Source organism: Odocoileus virginianus, chromosome 6 (assembly GCF_023699985.2).
Source record: "Odocoileus virginianus isolate 20LAN1187 ecotype Illinois chromosome 6, Ovbor_1.2, whole genome shotgun sequence".
In the NCBI taxonomy this organism is placed as follows: domain Eukaryota; kingdom Metazoa; phylum Chordata; class Mammalia; order Artiodactyla; family Cervidae; genus Odocoileus; species Odocoileus virginianus.
Genome location: NC_069679.1, coordinates 13,202,418 through 13,222,367, shown reverse-complemented (window position 1 = coordinate 13,222,367; position 19,950 = coordinate 13,202,418). Strand labels below are relative to the sequence as shown.

The following is a 19,950-nucleotide window of genomic DNA, read 5'->3' as shown; positions in this document are numbered from 1 at the left end:
GCCCAGCGCTAGCTGGATGCCCTTGTCTGAATCGCACTGTTCGGGAGGGCGCCTCGGGCGGCCGAGGGAGCAGCTACCTGGGAGCCCTGTGATTCTGAGTCAGAGAGTTTGAGGTGGGTTAAAAATAGAGCCTAGTGGCCAGGCGGAGGTGGAAGACAGCAATTCATCCATCTGCTGTAGGGGAAGACCCCAGGCTGTGTCAGGGGAGGATGGACCGGAGCGGGGGTTGGTGCGGGGGGGGCGTTTATTCCTCTCAGAGGCCGGGGTTGAGGGCGGTGGGAGGCAGCGCTTTCCTGTTTGAGAGGGGCGGGGAGGCAAAAAATGCCCGACTCCTGCGCCGCGTCCCCCTCGGGTGGGTGGAGCGTGCGAGGGGGGCTGGGGCTCAGTCTGCCTCGGAGAACGAGACAGGAGAGCCTGTGATGGGGAGGGGCTGGTCCCTGCTCCCAACAGTTGTTATTGGTTGTGGGAGAGGGAAGGCAACGAAGGTGTCCCACGTGTGTGCGTTCCCGCGCGCGGTGCGTGCGTACGTGTGTGTATGTGTGAGTTGTGGGCAGGCACGTGGTCTCCTTTGCCGGTTACACCTGTCCTTCAAATGGCCTCCCTCTGTCTCCTCATCCTTTACCGCCTCCAGAAAATCTGCTCCTCCTGCCGTCGCGTTAAGACAGCACCTTTGTCTCAGCGCCTAGGAGTTCCCCGCGGACCCGTGTGTCTCACATTACCGGATTCTTCACCGCATGGGTCACCAGTCCTGATTAATTTTTTTTATTGTTTTTCTGATTAAAATGTAATATTTGCCCATTATGGGGAATTTAGAAAATAAAGAAAGCTATAATATGGAAAACAAACCTCACCCATAATCCACTACTTAGAAATAGCCATGTGAATTCATTTAAAAAATTTTTGACAGTCACCCACTCCCCCCACCACAACAGTCTTGAATACACGCATTTATTGAACAATAAGACAATTTTACTGAGACCTCACTTCCCCCCACCCTTCTCCCTCTGGGTGCAGCTATTGTGTCTACATCTGGGAAAAGGAAGAAGGGTCATTTCTGCTCTTGGGGAGCACACAGCAAGTGTGGAGAGACGAGACTAATCCTGGGTCTTCGAGGCGGGGGAGACGTAGGGGAATTCAAGGGAAGAAATGGAGCTGCCTCTTCCGTGCCCCCCCGCCCCCCCACCTTCTGGATGTCTGTGCAAGCCTACCAAGTAGATGGGAGAATCTGCCAAGTCCCCATCGAGGGGGCGCGCCTGAAAGGAGGGGGCGTGTCTGTAATGAAAGGGCGTGCCTGAAAGGAGGGGGCATGTCTGTAATGAAGGGGCGTGTCCGAAAGGAGGGGGCTTGTCTGTAATGAAGGGGCGTGTCCGAAAGGAGGGGGCATGTCTGTAATGAAGGGGCGTGTCTGAAATGAAAGGGCGTGCCTGAAAGGAGGAGCCTTGGTGTGTTCTGCCTTGCCAGGCTTGGGCTGGTCAGGCTGGAAACACAGTCATGGCCTCGGTTGACATCTTTAGCCTCAGTCACCCCCCACCAGCCCCTGTCGTCCCTCTATGTCGGAACCCCGACCCCACGTTCTCCTGGCCCATCTCTTGTTCATCTACCTTCCCCAGCCCCAGCTCCCACTCCTCTTCCGTGACTTTTCTGCCATCATCTTCACTAGGTGGGGGCCGTTGGCTAGTGGATGTTGTTGGGAGTCTTAAGGTCTTGGGGGCGGGGAGGGTTGCACGGGATAAGTCCCTCCCTGCCCTTCGGAGGCCTGTGAAAGCTTCGTGGGAAGGAGTCGGGGTCTCAGAGGGCTGCCCATTTTGTGTAGCTTCTGCTGGGCCTTCTGCCACTCAGTCTCTGGCTCCCAAGGGACTCATTCAGTCATTCATTTATTCACTCACCCACCCATCCCCAGGCTTTTTTGGACCTACCTCATAAAAGGAACTGCACTAAGTTCAGAGAGTCAAGTGACTACAATTACATCCTAGTGTGAGGAACACTCTGCTCAGTTCAGTTCAGTCGCTCAGTCGTGTCCGGCTCTTTGTGACCCCGTGGACTGCAGCATGCCAGGCTTCCCTGTCCATCACCAACTCTCGGAGCTTGCTCAAACTCATGTCCATCAAGTTGGTGATGCCATCAAACCATCTCATCCTCTGTCATCCCCTTCACCTCCTGCCTTCAATCTTTCCAAGGGGTACCTCGCCAGATTTCCTGGGAGACAAAGAAGGCCTCCCAGGAAAAATGACAATTCCTCTGAACCAAGTGGCCTGGAGTGGGCAAGGTTGGGGAGCAGATCTCCAGGCAGAGGACAGTATGTAGGAAAGCCCTACATAGGGAAGAGGAGAAGGAACGTCCCGGGTGTCTGGGGCACTGAAAGCTGCTGAGTGTTTCTGGAGCAGAACACCACGGACAGGGCTAGAAGAGGCTGAGTCAGATCAGAAAGTGCCCCCAAATGACAGCAAGGAACTTAGATTTTAACTGGGAGCCTGGAAGGACTTTGGGTTTCGCAAGACATGGAGAGGATGCAGACCCTGAGGTTTGTGGGGTCCTGGGAGAGGCAGGAGCCCAGGTAGGAAGGTGCTGAAGTGGGCCAGGTGGTGGGTTGATGAGCCGTGCTGGATCCCACGTGACTGAGTGTTGGAAGGTAAGCAAGAAGGGAGAGTCGAGGCTAATTCCCAGGTTTCTAGGCTAAGTGTCTGGATGAATGGTAGTATCACATGCTGGGAGCACAAGTTTGTGGGGGAAGCTGCTAAGTTATATCTGGCTCTGTCAAGAATGAAGTTCCCATCGGACATCCAGGTGTAGATGTGTAGTCAGCAAGAGGACACGTGGCTGTGGGGCTCAGGAGAGAGAGGTCTGGTTTGGAAGCCAGCCAAAGAATTTTGAGACCTTGGGAGTTGGTGAGGTCACCCCAGGAGAGTGTAAAGAGGGAGAGGAGGTGGGGGCCCCAAGGAACAAAAACATTTAAAGGTCACAGAGGGAAAGAGGAGCTCCTGCAACGGGAGGGAAAGGAGAACCAGAGAGAAGAGCCAGTGTAGCAGAGAGTCTCAGCGGAAATGGTGCACAGTGTCAGATGATGCAGAGGGTCAAGATGGAATGGACTGGAAATTGTGGGATTTGGCAGCAGGATGTGTGCCTCGGCAGTGTTGCTGCAGGATTGAGAGGCATGCTGGGGAAATGGACGTGGAAGTGAGAGAGTGGGGACGGCCACACATCTTTCAGGAAGCTTGGTTCTGAGGGGAGAAAAGACAGTGGGGGTTCAGGAGTGATTTTATTAAGTGCGAGATCTTAAAAGCTGATCAGAAGGGACTGAAGATATGGGCAAGAGAGGGGATAACCTGTAATGTTCCTGGGGAGGAAAAAGGGAACAGTGTTGAGAGAGCAGATTGAGTCATTGACTGATGCCTGGAGACTGGGGAAGGGGAAAGCGAGGAGGGAGACAAGCAAGGGAGTAGTCTGATGGCAGGAAGAGAAGGGGACATTCTGTGGGCTTCTGTTTTCTCTGTGAAGAAGTGCTGTTATCTGCTGGGAGGGAGGGGGAAAGTGGTAGTTTCAGAGCTTTGAGGAGAGAGGAGATAATTTGGAAAAGCTGCTGTGGGGAATGGGTGGGAAAGGCTGTTAGGGTCTCCTGGAGGATGGGCTGGCAGAGGTGAGGACCCTGCTGAGTATGGAAACACTGATGAGGAAATAGAGACACAAGGAGCTAAGGCACTTGGTATGTAGTAGGACTGGTCTAAGGTTGTGAGGTTTTCTGCACAGCCCACCCCCCTCCATGGAAACAGGAAAAGAGCTGATGATGGCTCTGAGTTACAATTATGATTTAGTGAAGCCGGGGCCAGAGGATGGGGCAAGAGAGGTTGATGAGTACACACTATGTGCGGGGGGGAATGGGAGGAGGCAGGAGGTTTCGCATAGGATAATTAGAGGGCCAGTGACTGTAGGCTCCTGGGACACCAAAGAACAGACTAAGCATGATTGGATAAGAGAATTGGCTGAAAAGGAGGTTAGGGTGGGAGAGAGCACTGCTTATCTGAGATTAAAGATGGACCAACTGCAGACAGTGACCCAGTCCAGGATGTGCTGTTGGAAGGGACTGGAGTGAAGACTTTTGAGGCAGGACTTCAAGCCAGTGGGAGGCTGGGTGTTATTGCTGGGTTGATGAGAGGGAGTAGGATTCACCCAGGATGAAGGCAGGATTCGCAATGGAACAGAAGATTGTGAACCAGGTGCCAGCCTCATCAGAGTCCCCAAGAGTGGCACGTGGATGCTGTAAAGAAGGCCAGCAAATGACAGGATGCTCCAAGGATCTTGTAGACATTCCTACCACAGGCAGGAAGAGGCATTAGCGTGAACAAAGCTGCTCACTCCACCCTAACCCTGAGGTCTGTGGGGTTTGGGAGAGTGACGTCCTTAGGACACAACTAAAGTTCAGTTAAGGGAAAAAGCAGGTGGGTTAGAGGGTGAAGAAGTTGAAAATGAAGGTACCATGGAAGAGAGCCCAGGGGACAGGTTTGGGAGGGAAAGAGGGAATAGGAGGAGGCACAGAGTTTAGGAAAGAGAAAATACTATCAACTGGGTTTATGTTTGTATAGAGTGATCAGAAGTGGGACTCTGGAGTCAAGCTATTTGGGTGTGAAATCCTGATCTACCATATACAGCAAATTTCTCAACTTCTTGTGCCTCAGTTACCTCAACCGTGAAATGGGCATATTCATAGTATCTACTTCATAGGATTAGATGAGATAGTCTATATAAGGGACTCAGATGAGTACCTGGCAAATAGTAAGTTGTTGATAGCTGTCCTTCATTCTTATCAGCTTCATGGTCAGCTTGTGCAATTATCTGCACTGGGCCTGGAATGGAGGGGAAAGCTCTTAGCTTCCATCTAAGTTCTCAGACATGAAGATGCCTGGCTTCTTTGTTTAGGGGCTAGAAGGAGAGTGAGGTGGCACCTGATGAAAGGGGCAGAATGTGACGACTGCTATCATAGACACACTGCACAGTCAGGTGAAGTTCATGGAGGAGGAGGCAGTTGAACTGGGTTTTGGATGAGAGAAGGGACTTCAAAAGATGGGGGTTCAAGAGGTAGGGGCAATTCTCAGAAGGAGGAACCAAGAGGTGGATGGATGTGAGGCCAGAAGTTGGGTGTCCAATTGGCTCCTGTGAACGAAGTGGAAGGGAGAAGAGGGAAGAGGAGTCAGAGGTGCTGGATCTAGGAGCTTGAACCTTCTTCTACAGCCACTGGGGTCTCCAAAGTGGGGTTCAAGCATGGAGTGACATAATCATAATGTTGTTTGGCCAGATAACCCAGAGAGTACATGACGTGGAGGGAAAGAAGGAGGAGGCGGGGGACCAGGTAGGTGGCAGGGACAAAGTCTGGGTGAGGAGTAGTGGGGAACTGATCTAGAACAGAGCTCTGGGGACAGATTCAGAAGCTGTCATTGAAGGGGCCAGACAAGACTTGGTCACTGCTAGGGGGACCTGCAGGGGCAGATAGGAGGAAAGAGAAAGCAGCTGAGGGTGGCTGTGAGGTTTCCAGCCCAGGTGATTGAAATGCTGACTGTGCCCTTCAGCTTTGAGGAGGAAGATGCTGAGCTCAGCCTTGGATTTGTTGGGTGGAGGAGCCAGCAGGCCCTCCAGGTGGCAGGTGGGAATACAGTCTGGTGCTAGGAGTGGAGCCTCTTGTGTGGGGGGTGGGGGGAGGGGTACAGGATGGAGCTGTGGGAATGCTGCTTATCTGAGGGAAAGCATGGGAACACCTTCCCCCACTGCCACCAGCCCTGCAGGGGCACAAGCATGTCTGGGACAAGGCCCCTGCACTCAAGAAACCCACAGCATTCTAGGAGATCCAGGGCCAGACCTGGATCTCCATCAGTGAGAGGTTGAGTGAAAGCCAACCTTCTGCTCAGAAGTGGTAGCACTTCAGATGAATGTTGAAGATGGAAAAGATCTCAGTGGGCAAAAACCAAACATTCTCTTCCTTGCAGCTGACAGGATTCCCAGTGGCTACCATTTGTGTCAAAATGTATGCAAATGGATGTGCAAGAATATGTATGCGTGAAAATGGGTATGTGTACAAAGGCAAAATTGCCAGATGACCCTATGAACAATGATCCCATTGTTCCCTATGAACAGTGGTACAAAGATGAGAGCGTGTGTACAAAAATGTTTTTTTTGTGTGTGTGTAAGAAAGCGTATGTGCTCAGAGGCAAGCGTGGGCAGGTGTGGACAAGAGAAAACCAAAAGAGGTCATCCCTGCTCTGGGACCTCCACTTCTCCCTCTGTTTTATCACCCTTCACATCCTCTTCAGCCTCCAGGGAAGAAGAGGGCCCTTGGTCTGGCCCTTGAGTTTCTGAGTTCAGGGTCAGGAGCCTCCTATCTTTTCTTCCCTCAGCTCCTCTGAGGCCATAACCTTCCTCTCAGACCGTGAACTGTTCCAGGTATCAGTGTAGGGGGCTGTTGGGCTTTCTGGCACCACCCTCCTTCTGCATGTGCCCCACCACCACCACTCCACCAAAGTTGACCCACAGGCCATTCCCTCTCTTGCTGTCAGACTTCCTCTTAACTTAGAGAACCCTGGGATGGGGAAGGTCATCTGGCTTTGGGGAGACCAAGTCTTCTAATTCAGGTTTGTACCAACTCCAGCATGCCTGAGTCTGGCTATCCATTGCCTCCCTGCCAGGGCCTGCCACCCGCCACCATGGATGTATAGAGTCTGGATCGTGGGACTTATTCATGAATGATTCTACAGCCAGTAGGAGCAGGCAGGGGAGCATTGGGCATACAGCTTGAGGCTTTGGAATGTTACTATTCCTTCCTTTGTGGACCTCAGTTTTCCTTTTTACAGGTTGGGTACAACTATGCCCTACTGGCTGCTGATGGCTGGGGTGCTTTTAGTACTCGAAAGTTGTGTTGGTTTGCTCATCCAGAAGGTACCTCCGGAGGCCTGGCTTCAGGAGGATAAGTCCCCTTGAAACCTCTTTGCAGCCTTCTTGTCTCTGGGGCGGGAGCTGCACCTGCTGTGGCAGGCTTACCTCCCCAGTGTGATGCAAAGATGCCAGAAAGGTTTGTCCACCTCCCCACATTCTACTGAGGTGCCTAAAATCCCAAGGGGTCAGACTCAGGAGTTCCACTGACCTCTCTGAATTTGGGGTCTGCTCCTTCCTACCTGTGTAGACTTGGGCAGATGCTGCTGTCTGAGTCTCAGTGTCATCATCTATAAAATACAGATAATAGCAGCCACATTAGTCCTGGTGTGAGGAATAAATGAAATAATGCATTGAAAGCACCAAATATTAGCAAGTGCTTGATACACAAGTTTTGGGGTCTTTTTGAATAGAGGGTTTTCAGTCACCAAGGACTCCCCAATGAAAATGCACAGGGACATTAAGGAATCGCTTGAGATGCTTCTGATCACTAGGACTGGAGGAGAAGAGGAGCCAGAGAGGTGTGGAGACTGTTGCCAACTTCCGCTAGCTGGACCAGTGTGGTTGGGCTGGCAGGCGCACCGGGAGCTGTCCGTGGTGCTGAACATCTTTTTTTTTTTTTCGCTCTCGCCCGGTCCAGCCTTCAGAAATCTGTGCAAGCGTCTGGCAAAGAGTAAGGAACATAGTGTACACGGCCAAGGTCAGCTCCCAAATCCCAACTCCGATTACCTCTTCCAGGAGCACTTTATGACCTCATCCGTCTGGGCCCCCAGGAGCCCACCTTTTCAGATGCCTGGGCTGCCTCAGATGTTTCTTACATCATTGCCCAACTTGTCTTCTGTCTAAAACTTGTCCTCTGATTGGACCATGAGCTCCCTGAGATCAGGGCATCTCTCTGCTGAGATAAATAGATTCTGCCATCCAATTGTCCAGGGAATATTTTGGGCCCTGACTTCCACCACTGGCTACTTGAACCATTTTAAGTTCCCTTCCACCACCCCAGTAGATGCTTTGCTTTGACTCCCCCCTGGAAGATTTCACCTACCTCCCTCACCTCTTTCCTGTTGACTTGAATTACTTACTCATTTAAAAATATGGACTAGGCATAGGTCAGAGCATTTTACAAATATCAATTCATTTCACTCTTAAAAAAGTTTCAGTAGTTCGTTAACATTATCCTCATGGAGCAGATGAGGAAACTGAGGCTTAGAGAGATTAAATGACATACTAGTAAATGATGGAACCAGGAATCAAGTTCAAATTTTTTGGCCTAAGAGCCTGTACTTATTTCTTCTCACCACATTATGCTGCCTTTTGAGTTTCTCTTTGATGCTCCAGAACAGTGGTGTGTGGGAAGAAGTACTCTAGTATTCTGACCCCAGCCCAGATCAGGCACCAGAAATATCCCTTAGCATCTGGAAACTCATGATTGAAACAATTAGTCAGAATGCAAGGAAATGGGTGTTTTTGCCTCGTGTAATTTGGTTTTATGAAGATCACTAAATGCAAACATTCTCCTGTTAATTACTGTCTCAAATTTGGGCTGTAATTGAGAGAACTAGAGCTTGGAGAGTGTAGAAACCACTGGAGTGGCAGGCCTACCCGAGTCAGCATTCCCAGCCGCCTTGCACCCGCTCTGTTAATTTTAGAAACTCTTCCAGTCTGGGTGTATTATTAGCTTTATGTACAGAGGGCCACAGGGCCCTCCATGGCCTTTATGTCACAATTTTTTGTTTTGTTTTTCCCAGGAGATTAAGTAAAAGGAACAATGACCATGTGTATATAGGGGTGTTTGCACTCTGGCTGTGTGAAAGGGGATACCTGTGTATGGCACTAATGAGTTGTCAGCAGCTGTTTTTGAATGAGTTCACGAGGCTGAGTGAAGCATGTACACAGCTTGAGAGCAGCATAGAAGCTGAAACCACTCTCGCAGGGCCCACGAGTCATTAGCAGGATGCACTGTGTTCTGTGTAGTGAGTGTGAAGGCTGGGGTGGGTTTTCCCAGGTGGCATAAGGGGAGTGGGGCTGATGAAAGGGTGGTGGGTGTGGGGCAGGGAAGGAGATAAAGTTGACCTCTTGGCACCAGACTTAGAATGAAAGGCCTTAGCCCAGTGAGGCTCTGACTTGAAGTTTCATCTTGAGCCCCTGAAGAACGTGGCTTTCAAAGGAGCGGCCAGAAGCTGTCTTTCAGGAAGCCATACTCCCCGGGGCTCTGTGAGGTGGGACGGCCGTCTCGCCCTCCTTCCCTGAAGCAGGCCCTGCTCTCTTCTTGACTCATAGCACCGTTTTTGAGTCTGACAAGGAAAACAATTTGCTGTGAAGTAATTTTTTTTCAAACTTGGACCTCATTAGGCAGGGGCACTTTGGTTTTATGGCGGGACTCTCCGAAGACTCAAGCACAGTTGGTCTTTCTGCCTCCCACTTTCTTCCTCCTGGCTTCCCTGCAGTAGAGAATTAAAGATAGCTGAACTGTTATTTCTCTTGGGAGAAGATATGCTATGTCTGCCCAACATAATACCTTTATCTGTCATTGTGTAACTGTCTAAATTACTAACAGAGGGAAAAGCTCTGCGGTGCAAGTTTTTTGTTTTAGGGCCAGCCCTGGAGTGGCTGGTTCTTGGGCACGTGCATGGTTGTGCCTCTAGACATAGAGTCTATGCCTACACTGTGCTGTCTTCATGCTCCATAAGGGCCCTTTGTGGGCCAGGTAGGAGACCTGTGAGTTAGTTTTTACCTCCTCATATTGCTTAACCTTTCAGAGGCTTCACCCTGAGGGTCCCTCCCCACCTCCCCCAGGAAGTATTAGCAGTTGCTTTGAGCCCTTGGGAGAAGTGATGCTGGAAGCCCCCACTGGTCTCATTCCATTGCATTGAGTGGTACCCGAAATCCCCCATTAATACTGCCTATCACTGTGCTCTACACCTGAAACTAACACAACATTGTCAATCAACTATACTCTCATAAAAGTTTAAAAAAGTTTTTTATCACAAAAACTTCCAGTTAACTGAAACAATGGATGTACCTTCTACCAAATAATGTTTAAAGGAAACTTTTTAAGAAAAAAATGAGAAAATATTTGTAATATTTTATTGTGATTAATATATTGATTGTGCAATCTGTGTTTATTTAAATATGTACTTGAACATGAAAAATATCTACTTTGCTAAGTATATATTATTTGTTGGAAAAAATGAAATTGTTGAAATATATTAAAAAAAAAAAACACGCTGCCTGCATTTGAAGATATCACTGACCTTCCCGACCACTGTGTTAGAATCAAACACATCTTCTAGGGGAGAAAGATGGTCAGAGATTTTCTGACTGTAGGGAATAGGCTAAAGGGAGACCTGCCTCCCGCACCCCCCCACCCCCCGCCAACCCCAAGAGCCAGTGTGGGAGAAGGCCAGATCAGAATTATAGGACTGAGTGTGCAGACCCCAGCCTTCATTGCACAGTGGGGAGACTCAGGCCCAGGGTGGGGAGGGCACCGGCTTGATGTCACACAGTGTTAATGACAGAGTTGGGACTGGATCCCACGCCCACAGTCTCCCGGACTCCCGCTGTGTGTCTGGTCCTCCCCTGTTCTCTGGTCACGGTCTGTGGCATGTCTGATGCCAGCCTGTCTCAAGCCACAGTTGACCATCGGGGAGGATGGGACAGCCTGGCCTGAGCCTGGGGGTGGTGCGGGGTGAACCACTTCTGCCACTAGAACAGCCTCTCACCTCTCTCTGGATGTCATTATTTAGTTTGCTTCTCAGCCTCTCACTGGGGTGTAGGGACTGGAGTAGGAGGCTTGTCATCGGGGAGCTCATGGAGAGGCAGGCAGAAAGCATCCCTAAGGATGACTAAGGAAGAGCCTCTCTCTATGCCCGTCACTACATCTTGCCCTGGTACTCATGCGCCTATCTCCTGCAGGATTTTGGAAACTCTCAAGACTTCTCTCTCCCACCTTTTCTCTCTCTGAGCTTTCTTTTGGGGTCTGTCATTTATTCCTTCTCTCCTCCTATGACTGACCAGTGTATCTCTGGGCAGATTTTACTGGGACCTGACCATGCTGCTGCTGATGGTAGGAAACCTGATCATCATTCCCGTGGGCATCACCTTCTTCAAGGATGAGAACACCACACCATGGATTGTCTTCAATGTGGTGTCGGACACATTCTTCCTCATCGACTTGGTCCTCAACTTCCGCACAGGGATCGTGGTGGAGGACAACACAGAGATCATCCTTGACCCGCAGCGGATTAAGATGAAGTACCTCAAGAGCTGGTTCGTGGTAGATTTCATCTCCTCCATCCCCGTGGACTACATCTTCCTCATTGTGGAGACACGCATCGACTCGGAGGTCTACAAGACTGCCCGGGCCCTGCGCATTGTCCGTTTCACCAAGATCCTCAGCCTCCTGCGCCTCTTGCGTCTCTCCCGCCTCATTCGATATATTCACCAGTGGGAAGAGGTGAGTGTTCAGACCCAAACCTCTTCAGGGAAGAGGTACCTCAGGAGAGTGAGAGGCCAACAATAGTTGGATGTGGGCTGTCGGATTGTAGTAGGCACATCTCCTCCAAGAGGACAAATATTAGTAATTTCTTGACTTCTTATCATGTGCTAGATACTACACAAATCACTTTACAGGCAGTATCCCATTTAAGTTTCTAACAAGCATGGAAGATACCAAAAAGGTACATGTAAGTACTCATTTTTCACATGAGGAAATAGAGAAAGATGAAGGGATTTATAGAAGGGATTTATATAATGTCACAGAATTATTAATTGGTAAACCTGGACTCCATAGCTTGCCTTGTTAATCGCTGCACTTTATTGTGGGGTCTGAAAACTCATAAGCCTGGCAGAACGTATGAAAATGGCCATTTGAAAGACAATAAGGAGTGTGGTGGACTGGAGAACATATCTTCCCTCTGTATCAGGCACTTCTGCTCATCTCTGGCCACTGCAGCCAAATGGGATGGGCCCTGGGTTTCTAGATCTACAGATCTAGAAGCATATCTAGATCTAGAAGCAGAAATGGGGATTTTTGTGCAAATTTTGTTGACAACTATCTTAGATTGGGCTCTTCTGGTGCAGACCCTCAGGTGAGGATTTGTATAAGGTGACTTTGTGTGTGTGTGGGGGGAGAAAGTGTTTCTAGGAAAATCTGGTAAGAGATTGGAGAAGAGGGACAGGGGAAGGAAGGAAAGGAATAGAAAGGAAAGAAGGAAGCCAAACAAGGGTGACACCAAGCTAAGTCTCAGGGGACGCTCTGTGACAGGATATAGCACACCTCCTGACCTCAACTTGAAGGCAACAGAAGCAGTGGCAGAGGATGAGAGGGTTGGATGGCATCATCGAGTCAATGGACATGAATTTGAGCAAACCTGGGGAGATGGTGAAGGACAGGGAAGCCTGGCATGCTGCAGTCCATGGGGTCACAGAATCAGACTTGAATTAGTCACTGAACAACAACAATAGCAGCAGCACACCTGGAAGCTGTCCCAATCAGGGCAAAGGAGAGGGACATTTTCTATCCCTTCACCGGTCAGTCACTGGTTCAGGGCACTGACAGCCCTCAGTGCTAGCAGGCAAAGTGGTTTCCTGTAGCCAGACCTCTGATAAAGAACTTTGAGTGCTGGCTGTAGGGAATGCAAGCCTGGTGCTTTCCTGAAGACGTGTGAGCACAAACTGTAAAAGGATGCTCGGGGTCCTGGGCAGAGTACTGGCTATAGAAATTAAATAAAAATTGTAAAAGAATTAAGTGGCCAAAACCATTCCAAACAAACCTAACTCATCTGTGGGCTGAATGCAGCCATCTACGGGAGCAAGAGAGGACTATAGGCTGGCAGCAGCAGGCAGGCCAGCCTGGAGGTACCAGGCTCAGGGTCCAGCATGGGCCCCTGCCTGGGGAAGCTTCTGCAGAGGACCATGTCTTGCCATGACTCACTGCTAGCCTCCTGGTCTTTGGAACCTCTGCGTGATTGGACGGAAGTGCCATGCGTGGGGCAGTAAGCCCCATCCCCTGCCCGCCCCCTGCAGCAGCCTGGGCCCTGGGCAGCAGCACCCATGGCTGATGGTCAGGGCACTGGCAGATTGAGGTCAGAGGTGTCATGAACACCTGTGCTGCAAAGTGCCTACACCAGCCTGGCAGAATCCCTTCATGACAGGAATTCTCTTTGGGCTGAAAAGTTTACATGATTTCTGCTGATAGAAGGAGCAATGGTTGTCCAAGGTCACACAGCAGACCTCTAGCAGGGCTGGATCAGGTCCAGTTAGTGCTTTTGGCTCCCAGCAGTGTGGTCCACATCCCTGCAGAGCGTGGAAACGTGTGTGGGCTTTGGGGTTAGGATGACTCATGTGAGACCTGAATTAAAATCCTGGCTGACTGACAGAGAGGCAACCTTAACCCCGAGCCTCAGTCTCTTATCTGCAAAGTGGGAATAAGTCATACCTTCCTCAGTGGATTGTTGTGAGGATTAAAAGAGATAATGTTTGCAAAACCCTTGGTGTGAAGCCAGGTGCAGAGAACTGTTTAATAGACGCTCCTCCCCACTCAATTTTCTTGTAACCCCTCGGCTTCTACAGGGCGTTTACTCTTCTCAAATACTTTCTGTCCATGGTTTCATTGGTTCCTCACACCTGGGTGACAAGGTCAACAGGGTGGGATTTATTATCCATATTTGTCAGAAAAAACTGAGGGTGAAGGGGTCAGCTGTCCCAGTTGCAGGATTTTGACCCAGGTCTCCCGACTCCAGTTTTCTGCCCTTCCCAAGTTCTTAGGTAGCCCGAAAGGAGGCTGACTGGGTCTGTTACCGCTCCCTCTGTTAGGAGAGACTCCCAGCTCAGACTGGGGAGGCAGGCAGTGGAGGGGAGAAGGGGGTGGGGTGAGTTCTTTGGGACAGTTTGGGTTTGAGGAACTTGAGGGACATGGTGCAGAGAGGGGTTGGCACATGGGTCTGAACTCAGGGCTAAGAGGGGATAGTGCCTGTGGGGGGTCAGGGTAGTGGTGGCCAGAGCAGCTCTGAGTGGTTGCAGAAGGAAGATGGAGGTGAACCTCCTGGAATGTCCTGATGGGCTTGTCTCTTGGTTTCTGTCCCAGGTGGAAATTCAGAACCATGTGGGGCCCCTGAGTCCCCAAGAAACCCCAGAAGTTCTGTGTGTCTTGAACTTACCGCTGGTCTGCGGTTTAAAAGCAGAGGAGTCAGGACTTCCCTGGTGGTCCAGTAGTTAAAATTCTACACTCCCAGGGCAGAGATGCAGGGGGTGTGTTTCCATCCCTGGTCAGGGAACTAAGATTCCACATGTTGTGGAATACGGGGGGAAATAAAGCAGAGGCGTCTCTCTTTCCCTTCTCTGACATCAGTCCATGTCTCCAGGCCCCAGACCCTTGGGGGTGAACCTTGCTTCTCACCATGGCCCTGGGGACCATGTATTCTGGGGAGAGTTGGCTGAGTTGCCAGTGGATGGGCAGGGTGGGCCCGTGGATGGGCCCTAATCACCCTTTTCACTGTCCCCACCACCCCTCTGGCCTGTTTCCCCTCTGGGCTACCCAAATCTGGCCAGGCAGGCTCTGACCCTGGACAAAAGCCCCAGGTCGGGGCTGGAACTGGACAACGTTACCTCCTCTCATGGGCAGGAAGGGAGATCCTGGGAGGCCAGATGGAAGACTCCCTGCCCCACCCCCCTCCATCCACACACACACCCTTATCTTGCCGACCAGCTGGGAAGGAAATTACTTTGAGTTGGTGGCTGCCGGGCACACTGTCTAGCCAAGGGCTCCCACTGAACCCCTGGGATTGGATTGGGGTTTCCCAGCTGGCCCCAGGAGCCCTGATTCCAGATTCTCAGTAGCCTACCCAAGTCCTTTGGCTGGGAGGAAGCAGCAGGGAGGCCCTTTGAGGCCTCCAATCTTAGGCTGAACTGAGGAAGTAGGTATTTCACAGAGAAGACTCTGCTCTGTCTCCTCCTAGGACTGTAACTCACATGAATCTCTTCCCTTCTTTGGACTTCAGTTTCCCCAGCTGTCGCATGTGCTCTGATGTTCTCAGAGGCTGGGCCTCAGTCCCCCTCCAACCTCCCTTGGCAAGGATCATGTTAGCTGGTCATCCTGAGGATATGGTCTTGGCCCTGGGTAGGGGCTGGGGAGTTGGCCTCCTGTGGGGAGGGAAAAGCTGCTGAGAGGCTGGGTTCCTGACCCTCAGCCTTCAGATCCCTCCCCCAGCCCAGCCCAGCCCAGGCCAACCTCCCAGTCCAGAGTTCCAGAATGTTAGTGTAGCCACTCCTAGGAGTCAGGGCAGGTGGAGGGTCTTGGCAGGCGTAGGCGATTGTCTCAGAGGATGCCAGCCTCTGCCTCCATCCTGGGTGATCTAGGTCAGCATCCTCCTCCCAAACCTCTCCCAGCCAAGCCTCTTCCCTCCCTCTGAGGTGCGAGCTTGTTATAGGCACGGAGGCTATTGTTAGAAACCATGGTTACCCCCCTTCAGATGTTCCCCTGCAGGGCCCAGCACCCCAGTGACCCATCCCAGAAGCCTCTTCTTTCCCTCGGCAGCATCTTGGAGTGGTGGGAGGGGCTAGGGGCAGAAGGTGAGGCCAGCGCGGCTATGCAAACCCTGATGAGTTTCTTCTCCTTTTGGGCCTCAATTTTTCTACCTCTCTCAGAATTGGGAGTTCAGGATGACCCAGAAGCATGGTCCTGGGGGGTGGGAGTGGGTCCTCTCTACGGGCCCCAGGAAGGGACCTAGCGTGACGCTCAACTCAGCCACCTCCAGTTTGTACCCAGGAAACACACACACCAACCACTCTCTCCGGCCCTGGACTACTGTCCTTAATGTGGTCACTTGTTCCAGAGACACAGGGAGGAGGTTTTTCCTCTTCCCTAGGAGGAAATGAGTCTCTGGAAGGAACTCAACCAAGAAGAGGCCTTGGCAGAAACTCCAGTTTCTGGTCTCTCCCCAGGACTGAGGAAATCAGCTCTTTGTTTTGAGGGCTGTGGAAAAGATGGAAGGAAAGGAACTACCATGTGCTGAGTACCTCCTGTGTGCCAGCTGATCCCCGAGGCAGCCCTGGGAGCTGGCATGAGGAAACAGGCTCAGAGCAGAGAAGGCACTTGCCCACTGTGGGAGGTGGTGGGAGACATGTTGCCCTGCCTGTCTGGACCACATGCTGCCCTGTGGTCCAGAAAATGCAGAAGGGAGTAGGAGTAGGAGCATCCCTCGAGTGCCATGCTAGGCTTAGAGAGGGAACTGCCCAGGCCACCTGCCTAGCAAGCCTTGTGGGGCCCTCAAAATGAAGACACTCAACCCCTGGAGTCAGAACCAACATCATAAACAGGGGTTTTAATGAGGTATAAAGAGCAAGACAAATATTTGCACAGTGCAGCTGACTTGCAGGTGGCCTGTGGCCCCAACTCACAGTGGGGACACACGAGTGTTTAGCAACCTCTCCCAGCAACGTTCAGCCTTGCTCTCAGGAACCATACCTGGGTGCTGTGGAGTGTTGGGGGAGGGGTGAGTGTCCACTATCTGGGATCTCCTCCTAGACTGAATGGAAGTGCCCCCCCCCAACTCTCTGCAGAAAGCTCAGACTTTGCATGCTGGTGCCCCTAGCTTAGTGTGTGAAAGCCATCCACATTACCCCTCACACCACCAAAACTCTCACTACCCACCCCTACTGGACCTCCTAGTACCTGCACCCTTTAGCCAATACCAGGTACACTGCCACCACCACCACCACCACCACCAGTCTCTCTTATGAGGATATGTGAGTCTGTGCCATGTGAAGGAAAAAGCAGCTTTTTCCTCCTGCAAAGGCAAGTTCCTCGTGTCTGCTCAGCGAGTGCATGCTCAGCTGCTCAGCTGTGTCTGACTCTCTGTGACCCCGTGCACTGTAGCCCACCAGGTTCCTCTGTCCATGGAATTCTCCAGGCAAGAATACTGGAGTGGGTAGCCATTCCTTCTCCAGGGGATCTTCACAACCCAGGGATCAATCCTGGGTCTCCTGCATTGCAGGCAGATTCTTTACTATCTGAGCCACCAGAGAAGCCCAGAGTGGGGCCTTTTTCAAATGCCACTGTGTACACTCATAGCACCTCTGACCCCTATCATCCCCATCACTGTCTTCCTCACCTTCACCTTTGTCACTTAAGCACTTCTCAGTTCCTGAGACCCTGCCACTTGTTCTGCATACTCATTGCCAAGATCATGATAAAGGCAAGATTATACAGGGGCCTGATCTTGGAAGAAAATTAGTTACAAAGAAAAGAAAAACAAGAATGATAGAAAAAGGAAAGACACATTGCATTAAAATGTGCCAACCTTGATCTGGTCTTTAAGACCCAAAGCAAGACATAGGAAGAAGCCATTATCACAGGCTGTTGAGTCTGGGATGTATTTTAAAATTGGTCCAAGGCTTTCTTCAGTGCAGTATATGGTTCAGGCTATTAGAACAAAATACCACAGGCTGATGGGCTTAGACAACAAATATTTATTTTTCACAGTTCTGGAGGCTGGAAGGATATTAGAATGCTGTCATAGTCAAGTTGTGGTAAGGGGTAAGGGTCCACTTCCTGGTTTGTAGATAACCATCCTCTTTCTGTGTCCTTAGGTGGGCATATATTGTCTCATATGTCTCTTCTTAAAAAGGCACTAATTCCATTCATGGGGACCCCACCCTTATGACTGAATCATCTCCCAAAGGCTCCACTTCCTAATACCATCACATTGAGGTGTAGGGCTTCAATGTATGGATTTTGGAGAGACAAACGTTCAGTTCATACGAGTTGGAAAGGAAGGAACTTAATAATAATGATCCTCTCCCCACTCTGCCTCCTATGTATTTCTGTATGGCCCAGAGCACTTTCTTAGCCAGTTTAATTTCTTGAACAACCCTGAGAAGTGGGGACAGATGTATAGCTTTATTGTAGTTGAGGGGAAGCTGAGGGGTGGTGGGAGGTGAGAACAGATGCTAGCCATCTCTGAGACTAGGTGGCTCCATGTCACTCACCCTCCCCATCCCCCCAGAGTCGGGGAGCTGGTGTCACCCCTGTCAACCAAGACTGTGAAAGGTTAGTGAGTCCAGGGTCATGGAGGTACCTAAGCAGGTACTGAAGAGACATAAGTGGAATGTTCTCTTGGAGCTGCAGCTGAGGCGCTGGTCCTCAGGAGCTGCCTGCCCTGCCTGTCACTATGCCCACCTCTACTTACACAGAGATGTGTCAGCTCAGCCAGGCAATGGCATGCTGACAGCCCTGGGGCTGCATTATGGGCCCCAGTGGGGCTAGGCTGCTGGGCATCCAGCTCTGTCCACAGTATTACACTGTGTGCCAGGCTTCCAAGATGAGACACCTGAGGTCCAGCTTGCAGTGTGGATCTGGCCACATCACTTGGTCACGTTGGGTTTGAATTGTAGGGCTTCCCTGGTGGCTCAGATGGTTATGAATCTGGTTGCAATGCAGGAGACCTGAGTTCAATCCCCTGACTCAGGAAGATCCGCTGGAGAACGGAATGGCACCCTACTCCAATATTCTTGCTGGGGAAATCCCATGAACAGAGGAGTCTGGGGGGCTACAGTCCATGGGTCACAAAGAGTCATACACAACTGAGCAACTAACACTTTCACTTTATTTACAAAACGTAGTTACTGAAAACCACCCTTTCTGCCTTGGACCAGTCTAAGAATTTGCAGGTAGCCCTGGGTTCCAATCTGCCTCTTCTGTTGCCACCATGACTGAGGGCAAGTGCTTTTACTTCTCTGAGCCTGGGTATAAATGGGTTAACAACATCTTCAGCAAAGTGGTGGTGTGAGTTTGAAAGAGATGATGAATGAGGGACTGGGTACCTCCCGGCAGGTACAGTGTTACTGTCCCTCTGTCCCAGGGATATAAGGGGTGATGGGACAAGCTCGAGCTGCCATCGTTCATGAAACTGTCCAAGGTCTGTTTCGTCTTTTCAGCTGGTACATCCAGAGTCATGCTACTAAGGGGGCCACAGGTGGGCACAATCCAGGGGGTGATGGGCAAGACGTATTCATCTTCAGTTTTTCCAGACCAAGACCCAGGCTAAGCCCACATTTCAGAAGGGGAAACTAAGAGGCTTCCCTGGTAGCTCAGTGGTAAAGAATCCACCTGCCAATGCAGTAGACACAGGTTCGATCCCTGGTCTGGAAAGATACCACGTGCTGTGGAGCAACTAAACCCATGCACCACAGCTCTGTGAGCCTGTGCTCTGGAGCCTGGGAGCCACAACTACTGAGCCTGTGTACTGCAGCTACTGAAGCCCACGCACCTGGAAGCTGTGCTTCGCAATGAGAGGCCACTGCAACAAGAAGCCCGAGTACCACAGCCGGAGAAGAGCCCCCTGCTCATCCCAACTAGAGAAGAACGCCCACACAGCGACGGAGACCCACCACAGCCAAAAAGAATAATAATTCTTTTTAAAAAAGAAAGTGAAACTAATGTCTCAAGTATCAGAATATCCTACCACCAGCTCCAGGGCTGTTGCTAAAAGACCACTAGCCAGGGGTTGAAATATCTAGAGAATGTTTCTTGAGGTCTCAGATTCCCCCATCTGAAATGGACTTGAACTAGCTCTCTGTGGCATTTGACAAGTCTACAGTTTTTGCCCAAAGCCCTTCTCCAGGAAGGCTGTCTACCTGGGAGTAATATGGAGGGACCAAAACTCTGGGTGGGGGCACCCCCAAAGTCTCCCAGGCCAGAAGCAAGGTCAGAACTTCCAGAAGCTTCCCTCTAGACTTCCTTCCACCTCTGTCCCCTGCTGAAACTGAACCAAGAGGCAGCTCTGGGAGGAGGGGATGGGGCAGGGGTGCTGGAATGTGCCCCTCGGGCCTGCCCAGCCACACTTCAGCCCCTCACTTTGGAGCCACAGGAATAGAGATAGATGGGTGGCCATCCACCTGCGGATGGCCTGGGGCCCCTCTGGGGTCTGAGGTGGACTGGGGTTGAGGCTGACGTGGGCTGGGGTTGAGGCTACTGTATTTTATTAAACTGTACAGGAGAGCATTACTTCTCATACATATTAACTCATCAGAAGGATA

At 51.0% G+C, this 19,950-nt stretch overlaps 1 protein-coding gene across 1 annotated transcript in view; it reads left to right on the top strand.

The window, feature by feature from the left end:
• HCN4 (hyperpolarization activated cyclic nucleotide gated potassium channel 4) overlaps window positions 1–19,950 on the top strand; it is a 50,464-nt gene that overhangs the window by 14,824 nt on the left and 15,690 nt on the right. The window contains exon 2 of the mRNA XM_020893528.2: window positions 10,945–11,368. Coding sequence (XP_020749187.2) covers window positions 10,945–11,368 — 424 coding nt within the window. The remainder of the gene's footprint in view (window positions 1–10,944; window positions 11,369–19,950) is intronic.